This window comes from Aplysia californica, unplaced genomic scaffold, assembly GCF_000002075.1.
Source record: "Aplysia californica isolate F4 #8 unplaced genomic scaffold, AplCal3.0 scaffold00569, whole genome shotgun sequence".
Taxonomy (NCBI): domain Eukaryota; kingdom Metazoa; phylum Mollusca; class Gastropoda; order Aplysiida; family Aplysiidae; genus Aplysia; species Aplysia californica.
Genome location: NW_004797839.1, coordinates 323,513 through 335,238, shown reverse-complemented (window position 1 = coordinate 335,238; position 11,726 = coordinate 323,513). Strand labels below are relative to the sequence as shown.

Genomic DNA, 11,726 nt, shown 5'->3' with positions numbered 1-11,726 from the left:
TCAAACCTACTAGGTCAGACAGTTCGAAATGAGGTTGGGGGAAAGGGGGGGGGTGCATTTAACCTTTACCCAGTTGTGGGGCATTATGGTTGACTCTTTTCATTGATTTGATTGAGCAAACTGCTGAAAAAGTTGTCTATTGATCAGGCCTTTTGAGTGCATGGTCAAGTGTACTGTGGACCCAGTGACGCACTACGACTAAACAGTCTTTGTTAACCAACGGTTTTATCAGTGAGTTGTGGACAATGAATATGAGAGAATCCTACCGCCCTAGGACAACACAATGTATTAGTCTCGCCTCTCTTATTTTCCTTGTCCTCAACTCATCGACTAAACTGTAGGCTGACGTATCGTATTTCTACGTGTCGATGCTCATATGACCGTATACAGTTGCAAGTGTCGTAAAACCTCTACTAAAAAAATATCGAGTCGAATCATTTACTACTGCACTAAAGGTTTTTTGTAAATGTTTGACAAAATTTAGACCGTAATATAGATCGGTGGGTTTTGAGCTTACCTGTCAAGGCCAACATGACTGAGATGGATACAGAGTCCAAGCACTAGGGCAGATATGCTCGATACAGTAAAAGCTCCCACATATGAATCGAACTCACGACTTGTGCATGTAATGGCAAAGCGACCTACTGTTACAGAGCAGACGCCGGTACTGTGGATGTAACTGACGATCAACGGAGTCTATGGTGAAATTTGCCTCTCGCACAAGATGGGAGTTTCATCACGGAATGGGACAGACTAGTTCATCGAGTGTCTCTGTCTCATAGAACGCAGCATCCCAGGAATCTAGTGTAAGCAGCCAGCTTAGAAATGAACTAAAGTCTACATTAATTCAGTGCATTGTTGTACAAATTTCTGTGATCATCGTCATTGGTGTAAGTATGAAAAGAAAAACAAGACTATTAAGCGCTAAAACACTAATAGATTTAAGAGAACGTTTGCTTTTCATGGACTGATACCGATTCCCGCTTAAATAAAGTTAAGCAAATTCATGTTAAGTGCCTTTCAAAAATACACAACATCCGTCCCCTGACAGGAGACGAACCTATAACACTTCAGTTATGAGCCCGAAAGCCCAGCTACCAGACCACCGACACTACAATGTATGGATTAAATCATTTAAGTTGTAGCATCAGTGGTATTTTAATCCCTAGACCCTATCAAAGTACGCTGTCGTCTTAAAGTTACTTAGGAAGCTGGCTGCTTCGGCTCTGCCTGTGAGGACCACTCTGGCAAAATGAGATACAGCACCCCAGCTGACAGATAGAAGGTCTCACCGGACAAAATCTGATCTGTCTGTCTTTACCAGCTGCTCTTTGCCCAGCAGTTAAGACACAAATACTGACAATGTCGTTATCATCGTATGAGACCTCGTGCAGACATTTGGAACACTCTGTGACTCTGCACTGTAAAGACGACCCCATTTGGGAGCGGGAGAGAGGGTACCCTTCTTGTAACCCAACAGACCAGAGGAATATAGTACTAACATGATCTGAACAATTAACAACTAACCAGTTGTTGTAACCATTTCCAGTTGGTGCTATTGTTACAATTAGATGTGTAATGTTCGTGTAATAATGCTGTCTATTCTTAGGTAACGAAGAGGCCCGCGATATCGTGCGAATGTTGTACGACAGAGTGAGCCAGGACTCCAACCCCGACGATATGGCCCAGATCCGGGATATCTTGAGTAAGTGGTGGCTTGTTCTTCCTCCTTTACCGCTTTTAGAAAGGCTTAAAATAATGTTTGTGTGTGTGTATGTATGTGAGTGTTTATGTTTGTTTGTGTGTGTGTGTGTATGTGTGTGTCTGTATGTGTGTGTGTGTGTATTTGTGTATGCGTGTGTGTGTTCATAAGTGGGTACAGCTGGACTTATTATAGCACTTGCATTGTTGTTGATCGAGAGCGTTTTTGCTTTAAGGTCCGTTTAAAAACATATTTCTGGGTGGGTTATACTGAAAAAAAAATGATGGCTCAGAATTGTAAATTTTCAGTTTCTAGGGACTTTCCACTTTGGAAGTCGCCAAACTTTGGCAGCCATTTTGTGGACAATTTTGCTTCTGAAACCGGGCGACCCCACTCCCTAACCTGTGTAAATCACAAATATCTTGACTTGTATTTATGATATTTGAGTATTTGTTCCACCGAAAGCAAGACGAATGAACATGCTTTGAAATGATTTCAATAACTCCATTTAATGTCTTAAAACAAACAAGCGCCTAATTCAAAAGCGTAGTGACACAATAAAAGAAGTGTACTGTAGGTGTAAGAAATGCCATGGTAGAAGTGCTACTGCCCCATTAACACTATGTTTATCATTTAAAACAGAGGTCACCCGTTGACTTCTTTTGAATTGAGTCAGTTTACTAATGGAATTCTAAGCGAGGGCCATTTAACTGTTTTGGCCATAACCGTTGCATCAAATACAATGTAAAATGGAAGATTAGCCACATTGAAGTCGGACACGGATGTGATACATTAGCCGGAAATTATGAAACCTGTAAAAACTGTAGAGGTCAATGAAATAAGTAAATTATTTTGAAGAATCATTTTTCACAGCGTGCTACACATAAATAACCCAAAATTTGCTTCTCTGCATGCTTGAATGATCCCAGGTCAGATGAACGGTAAACGCAGGCGGTAGTTTTGGTCACCCATGATTTAGAACATTGGTTTGCGCATAAGTGACGTACAGCGTGTTGTTTTTTCTCTCTCACCAGTGGAAACAGTAGACGCGTCAGTACACGACACGCCCTTCAACTTTGACCCTGAAATCATGGGACTGGATGAGTTACCTCCCCAGCAAGAGGGGTACCAGGTACGGAGGGAGAGGGGAGGGGGAGGGGGGGTTGAAGTTGGAGGAAGGGAGGAGTACGGGATGCGAGGAAGTTGGAGGGGGGGGGATGGTATCGGAGCGGTTAGTGCGCTCGTCTCCGAAGAGGAAGGTCCAGATTCGGGCCTCGGTTCGGACACGGATTATTCTCGCCGTCCCCCCATGCTCACCCAAGCAGTAATGGGTGCCTGACTTCGACACTTCGAGTTGGGGAAGTAAAGGTGGCGTGGGAAGGAACTGACCACCCTACAACAATATGCCTAAGGCCCAGGAAGTTGTCATATTAACAAGGAAATCCCCAATGTCCGGATTGGATGCGGGAACAACTTTACTTTTTTTTAATGTCAAGGTAATATCGTGGTTTAGAAATAAAGTTCCCTAGCGCTAAATAAATAAATGTTAAAGATGTTTACAATATAGGTGTCTTTGAGTTCCCATTGATATAATTTAGATTACTTAGGAGGTAATCTCCACCCCTGCCTATCAGGGCTGACACATCAAAGAGACCGAGATACTCAACAAAAATACACCCCACACAGACATCAAACCCAGGTCTTCTACGTGCGACGGCCGCTACACCACAGAAACTGGAAATATGAAGATCTACTATGTGCACTCGTAAGTCTACCTAGTGTGTGTGACTGCTTTTTATACAGCTAAGCATTTCGGCAAAAAACAACGTTCATTCTGAACTTCCAACTACACACATCTGGGTGGTTATGACGTCATGCGCGAGGACATGAAAAGCTTTTAACTTATTTTCAGAACAAGAGGCCCAATCTCTACCTCGTGATCTTCCATTTTGTTCGTTTCTATGGGTAGTACATTTACAGCAGGAAGAGAAACAGCGTCTGTGGTATAGCAGTATAGCAGTATAGCACTAGAGCAGTCCGCCATTAGACGCAAAAGACGTATGGTCTATTCCCTTGTGGGGACATTGTTTTATAACCAGTATCAGGGTTTTTACTCCTAAGGTATTACATCTCTCTCAGCCTGATTTGGCACTGATGGCAGGGTTGAAGCCTGCCTCCTAAGTGGTATAAATTGTGTCTCCTTAGGGGGGGGGGATACGTTTAAATTACAGAAAGGTAAGAGAACAAAGAACAAATTCGCCTAATCTCTAGACGCCGTATTATTGGTAAGACCTGCTTTGACCACCAGGAAAATGACGGGTGGCTGTTCAACTGTTTTAAGCCGAAAAAGCAGATGTCTTTCAGGGGTCCCCAGCCTTTCAGAACAGCTCTTCAACTTCCAGAACAAGAAGACATTTTTATCTATTATCTCTTGCCTATATTAGAGCGGAGCGTGCCAATGGTTTGATTTCTCTGCTATCGAGTTAAGACCGACCATATTTCTTGGATGACAATGGTCAAGTAAGGTTGTAGCAGCTTTTGGTAAACGCAGATCTAAACTTTTTTTTTTTTACCCAAAGAATAGACAAAGTCCTTCAGGTGGTCTTTAAAAAATCCAATATTCTATTTATTGACTTGGTTGCTTGGAACACAAACTGAAACACCAAAATATTGTTTTATTAACATAAGTACTTATAAGACTATTATGTATTGCTCACGTGAAAGAAAAAACGTAAAGGCTCAAAACACTGATTTTATAGTATACAATCAAAAAGTCCTTCCAGTTTCTTTTATCTCCACAATTTCATATGCAAAAATATATGTATATAAACAAGACTGCACGACACTGCTACAGTTTCGTCTAACAGTTGGTTTTCCCAACTTGACAGATCCCCAGCCTCCCTGAAGAGCTCCTGAACACCCAGCTGGAAGACATCCCCACAGCTCAGAAAAAGAACGTCATCGTGGAGGAGGCAGACCAGCAAGAAGACGGAGAGGGGGAGGAAGAGGAGGTAGCAGAGAAGAATTCTCCTGCGCAGGAGGTTGAGGAGAGTGAGGCACAAGCAAGCGAGGACAACTCAGAGGAGAAGGAAGGAAAGACGGAAGTAAAAGAAGAAACGAATGTGGTCGGCGAGGCTAAGGAAGAAAAGGAAGCAAAGACTGAGATTCAGGGTAAGTTTCTCTCAGTGTATATTGTGTGTTTCTTTACTTTTTCTGTCTGTCTGTCTGTCTGTCTGTCTGTCTGTCTGTCTGTCTGTCTGTCTGTCTGCCAGCTGGTGTTTCCCTTGTTGTTATTATAGTTTCAACTATCATTGGCGTCTGTGGGGTAGCGGTTAGTGGACACTTCGAAGACCTGTGTTTCGTTCCCGGACCGGGAGAAATTCTTTACGTGTTTGGTGTCTCGGTTTCACGCCGGGGATTTCCGTCTCAGTCGAAGGTGACCCTGACAGGTAACCTAGAAGCCCGCCTTCTAAATAATCTATCTAAACTGTGTCGATGGGGCAAAACACCCATATATGATTTCAAAAATGTGTATATATCTGTTTTTTTGTTTGTACATCTGTCTGGGTGTATTTGTTGTTGCTTTGGTTTTTATTTATTTTTTAATTTCCTTTTCTCGGGAGGGCCAAGAGGTTTGGAAGGGGGGGGGGTTGATTCTTTCAGTTGTTAAGCCTATCTGTGTATGTTTGAATGATTCACAGTAATAAATGGTTGTGCTTTTCTCGGTTTTCCTCACATACAACGACTGCTTTGCGAGGTGGTGGCCATTGATGGTCCAACAGGGGCGCACCTCTCCCGCCAGTAGTCTTGTCTTCTTATGTCAACGCAGCGCTAGGGAGTACACTTCAGTTTGTTCTCAGTGCCTTACCAACTGAAGCTTATGCAATCATATTGCTAGTGTCTTCTATTGAAATATTAGTAAATTATTATTATCTTATAACATTTCGTCTTATCTTATCTTATCTTATTTTATATTTCATACATATTGCATCTCTTGCCTGTCTTTCACAGAGACAGAAAAACAGTAAATTTGTGAGGATTATCTCACAGTAAAGAATGCTAGTTCTGGATTGAGAGAAAGAAAGAGCGGATGATTGCAGGAGAAAAGAGACCAGCATTTGTCACCACCCGTCAGCTGGAACTGTGTCGTAATCACTGCCGACCCTACAATCATTGCCTCATCACGTGATCCCTTTATGTTGATAATGCTTGATGACGTCATTTTTATAAATACATAAATATTCTCCGCTTGTTTTCTTGATACATCATTGACGGGACTGGGAGGATTGGTTTATTTATCGTTATCATCACACGATTCGATTCAATCTGTTAAACAGAATGGGACGAGGGCGAACGTTGCTTAATGAACAATTGTCCTGCTTACTATTGCTATTACTTAACGCTGAATAAAACACGATTCCTCCCCACAAACATTGCAACAACTCATCACCTTTATAAGGATAACACAGAGAAACAGAATAACAGATTATTCATCATCATTATCATCATCATCATCATCATCATCATTATCATCATTGTAAATAACAAGGAATAAAACAGGGTTGAGACTTGTAGAATTTTCAAATGTTATACAGGTTCAACGTTTGGCCTGGAAAAGGGCTTCATCGGGAACATGATACAAAAAATAATGTAAGATCAAATGACTACAAGCTATAGCAACAAAAATGAGCGCATCATCATCATCATCATCATCATCATCATCATCATCATCATCATCATCATCATCATCATCGTCATCATCATCATCATCATCCTTGTCGTCGTAGTCTAAGGAGTAAAATGTTGCTTTCGTCATCGTGTGAACCCAACATAAAATAATATCATTCCTACCTTCATACTGTCGTCGTCGTTATTTCGACTGACCTGAATATGATGATTAAGGCTACTATTTCTTAACAAATCAAGCTGAAACTGGACAAGGGATTACGACAGGAGTGTAAGAGGGGAAATTACTTACTATCACTATGATGCCACCTTCTTCTGAATAAATAAATAAAATAATTAATTAATTAATTAATTAATTAATTAAATATTATATTTCGACATAGACGAAAACAAAATCAAACGATGCAGGCTTTTAAAAAAATGACGACGAAAACGATAACAACACGGACTATAACCTCATACACAAAGTTGCCGTTCACTCATTCATCTTCATATCTTCACCACACACCAGACGACCCTTCGTGAACTGAATATACTAGAAGTTACACTTACTGCCACAGCACTGGCTCAAAGGGTTAGGAACTCATTCTTGCCTGAATGCACACGGAATTTTTGCAACAAAACTCATTTCATTATATGGAACTGAACTGAAATTACATCCGGTTTCATATCCTAAAAGGATGGATTACCTTGCTTTAAAAAAAAGACAAGCGTTGAAAAATATATCGTTTTGAAATCGGTGTTAGAAGAAGAAGCTTTTATACTAAGGAAGAAAAAAACTGTGGTGTTTTTTGGAATCAATACCTCTTTTTTCCTATCTAGGAAAAGTTACTATTTTTGAGCCTTGAAAAAATAATTACTTCTGATATGAGAAAAGTTACTATTTCTGTTTCTAGAACAGCTGGATTGAGATGTAGTTTTGCCTTTCTCGGTTCATGAGTTTTAAAACCTAACAGTAGGACAAAATTCAATGAAACCGGAAGTGACATCATATCCACAAACAAAGCTGCAAAAAAGCTACAAAAGCCGGCTATGGTAAATCTAGCAGACAGTTTTATTTTAACGTCCTCACATTCGTAAAGTTATGTTAATAATCAGTTTTCTTTAAAAATTAATACTCTGTTGTTTCATTTCCCGGCTATAACTGTATGATTTTCTGTCTCATTTTATTTAAGATTAGGCGGATATTTGTTTTGAATTTACGTTTTATATTATTGTCTATCTATCTATCTATCTATCTATCTGTCTATCTATCTATCTATCTATCTATCTATCTATCTATCTATCTATCTATCTATCTATCTATCTATCTATCTACTTTCGGGGGGGGGGGGGGGATCAAATATATAAATTAATTTCACTTTTTTTTTCAGGGTTTCAGAATTTAAACAAACCTGACATTGCACGGTGAACAATCTCGCACTGAATATTGAAACACTTCCTCATATTATGGTGTATTCGTGTGACGTACCCGTTTCTTCACCTAGCAGTATCGATGTTGTGGAGGGTTTTTCACCCCAATTCCAGCCTAGTGTTGTGAGTGTGAACTCGATGTATCAGCAGAAATAATGGTTTTCTCTCCCTTTACCGTTTCAGTTTTAAGTCGTCTTTAAGTTTCTGTTCTTTTTGTGATTATTAAGATTATCGTAATAATCATTATCTTTATCATTGTTACTATAGTTATTATTATTGTTAAATGAAATACATTATTATGTTACAATATTCTTATTATTACTGGGGGTTTTTTTGTCATTATTGTTGCTGTTATTATTATAATTTATTTTAATTGTCCTATTATAGTTATATTGTTTTTGAAGTATGATCAATAACACTAGGTTGCTATACTTTTATTGTCAATATTATTATTTATATTGTTATTTTCAGTATTATAGTTGGGTAAAATCACTATCTCTTATCAATATTACCATTATTATTATTATCATTATCTTTATAATTTTATTATTCTTAAGTTTCAGTAAGGTGTTTCTATCTCGTATTTGTGATCTATACTCGTACGTGTGGCGTTAATTGATTCAAATTCTACTTCAATGACAGAACTGAGCTTTTGAATTTTGTTGAACGGATGCTGGGAGGAAAAAGGATATGTACCAGAACGTATCTTATTTCTTAAGCCACTGGATAAGACCGTCATTTACACATGAGAAGAGACTATTATCAAATCAATGAAAAAGCAGATGAACTGAAGAGGAAGTAATAAAGTTAAAACGGGTATGAAAAAAGAAAAAAGAAAACTACGCATATTATATAATGTTGTCATAAAATCATGTGATGAATTTAAACAGAAAATGCATTACAATACAAAATCTAAAATTGATTTAAAACTCTACGGTTATCAAATTACGTCATCTCACATTTAGTAATATGAAGCAGCGAATACGGAAAAATACACTACAATACTAGGGGTATGACAAAGGGAAATAAGTGCACATATCAAAATGACGTCATGTAAGAGTAGATAGAAACAAGCAATTGCTTTATCATAGGTGTGAACAAAGGTAGTAGAAGAAGAAGAAGAAGAAGAAGAAGAAGAAGAAGAAGAAGAAGAAGAAGAAGAAGAAGAAGAAGAAGAAGAAGAAGAAGAAAGAGAAGAAGAACAAGAACAAGAACAAGAACAAGAACAAGAACAAGAAGAAAGGCCAGATAGCTGATGCAAGTCTCTCTCTCTCCGCCATGGCGCTTCTGGTGCGTCCAGTGCGTGACCAGTGACTCGTGACCCTTGACCCGTGACCCTTGAACTCTTTCCTCGTGTTTGTTTAGTCCGAGTAGAGAAGTGGATATCGCCATGAAAACGGCCAATTAGTCCCGAGAATAAGCAAGATAGACAGAAAGAAACAAAGGAGGGAAAAGAAAAGAGGTTGGATGAAACAGTGGCGCCTTCCAACCAACAGTACTTTATTTTCTGATATCAACATATTTCAATAGGATTTCTACAATGATGTGGCAACATCGTGCAGGGTTTCCTGTGTGTTAGAAAAATATTTGTCGTAAAGCTATTTGTTTGAGGAAAAATAAAGCACACCGGCACCATAACGGTCACGTAGCACGAAGAAAGAGTGGGACAGACAGACAGACAGAACCTTCAGAGGAAAAAGGAAAAAGTACGACCTTCCGGGGCCCTCTCTGACCAAACGCCAGTGCAATACAACCTGCTAAGATTAAATGTGTCTGAAATTACTAACCTGGTTGACTGCACAAAGTCCAACTGTTGAACTGAAATTCTTGATTTAAAAAGTAAGTAAACATCACAGTGTGGAATGTGCTACAGCAGTAGCTGCATTATAAGCCAAGACCAAGAAGAAATATAGATCAAGACTGTTTACGCCACTCAGGTGTGACGTCACACTCCCCAGGGCCTGGAACTCGCACGGATGTCAAAAGAAATCCTTGACCACTACCGCTTGCATGAAAAACCTACAAAAATGAATCTAGGTCAAATCAATATTTTAATGATAATCTTTCATTAAAATGTTCTCATATATCTTTGTTTAGTTTCCAGGTTTATAGATTCAGAAAAAGGAAGACATGAATAAAAAAGGTACTGTTCTGTTTATTTTCTTTTGGAACTAATATAAGCAGAAAAACAAGTGTTGTGAAAATCCCATTTATTTAATCTTCTTTTTGAGATTGCCAAAAACACACACAAAAAAAGTGAATGTAATTAAGACCTCGTACTTTCCAGTGCGTTTTTAAAATTTTAAATTTATTTTTAATAGATAAGTTTAAATTAGTATACGAGGTTTTATAACATGAAATTCCAAAATAGACACGAGTTTACTTACAAATATTCATATATATATATACCGACATTAATTAATCAATACATTTAATGAAAAGACTTTTAAAATATATAAATAGTCAAAACAAAAAGACGAACAAACTAATAGGTGTAGCATAGGTGCGACTCTGTTTCTTTGTCTTCTGGCACAGTGTTCAGGGTATTTCAGAAGGTCATTTATACTTTTCTGCATTTTTCTATTTTTTATTTTGTTTAAAGAAACAGGAATCTTGTTGAAAAAGTTATCGAAAATAAATATAATTTTATCAAATAATGCAACAAACATCGTTTGGGTTTCTTCTTCCCAGCAGCTGGTGTATTCACGTGTTTGTTTGAGATTGTTGCATCTTGATAATATGTGAGGGTGTCTCTACATATACCTATGTGTTCGTGTCTTTCTAATTTTATATGTTTTTGTGTGCGTGTGGGTGGGTGGGGGTGTGGGTGGGGTGGGGTTGAGGAGTGTGGGTGGAGGGGTGGGAGTGTTGTGTTTGTGGGAAGAGAGAAAAAAAAGAGAGAGAAAAGGAACGTGGAGAGATGGAGAAACAAGAACAAAATGACGGATAGAAAAAGAGAAAAGTAGAACAACGAAATGCAAAAGCTAGACTGACAGAGAGATTGACGGACTGGCTGACTGACTGACTGACTGACTGGCTGACTGACTGACTGACTGACTGACTGACAGACTGACTCATTGGCTGACTGTATATTTTAAAAAGAAAAGCGCACAAATATGACCACCGCTCCTGGGTGCTGAAGTGAGAGTAAGACAGCCAGACAGGCGCCTGTGGTGCAGCAGTTGAGGGATACGCCGTGAAACACGGGCGACAAGAGCTCGATTCTTGGGTGGGGAGAATTTTATAGAGTGCGTGAATCAATTCTACTGGGCTGTTGTATCCCTGGCCCTCTCAGCACAGGACTGCTCGATCAAAATATTGATCATGATAATGATGATGATGATGATGATGATGATGATGATGATGATGATGATGATGATGATGGTGATGGTGATATTAAACAAATTTAAACATTTTATATTGTTATTTTATTTTTGTCTAAAATTAAAACAAGACTCTCCCTCCTACCCTGCTTACCAAAAAATGATGGTGATGGTGATGATGATTTTTATTTCCTTAATGGGCCTGGTGGACTCCACAAAGAAATCTTCGAGCTAGAGTGAGGCACTTTTCTGCCCCATTGTCAATATACTTAGAGACATCTTCACTAGTCCAAATAACTCCATTCCAATTTTCATTGTTCCTGGATATTCAAACACATGTTTGACCTGATAATGGTAATGATGATGATGATTATGATGATACACTAGTTTACATTAGTGAAACTTTAAAAAAGAAATATAAGAAAAACAACAAGAATCAATAAAACAAGCACAATATTAAGAACAGAAAAAGAAAGTCAAGAGATGAGACTGATAAAAATAGAGTCACAATAAACACATTGTTCATTACATAGAGGAAGAGAATAAAAACTTTTTCACGAAATCAATATAAGTTTAATTTCGTGGAAACATAAGTTGTATTT

General features: G+C 38.6%; 1 protein-coding gene across 1 annotated transcript in view; it reads left to right on the top strand.

Moving 5' to 3' along the window:
- The window catches only part of LOC101860686, a gene marked incomplete at its 5' end in the record, with an annotated part of 102,483 nt that extends 92,020 nt beyond the window's left edge, over positions 1 to 10,463 (top strand). The window contains 4 exon segments of the mRNA XM_005107015.3: positions 1,610 to 1,705; positions 2,737 to 2,834; positions 4,591 to 4,873; positions 5,714 to 10,463. Coding sequence (XP_005107072.2) covers positions 1,610 to 1,705; positions 2,737 to 2,834; positions 4,591 to 4,873; positions 5,714 to 5,730 — 494 coding nt within the window.
- Between the last annotated feature and the right edge of the window lie 1,263 nt (positions 10,464 to 11,726).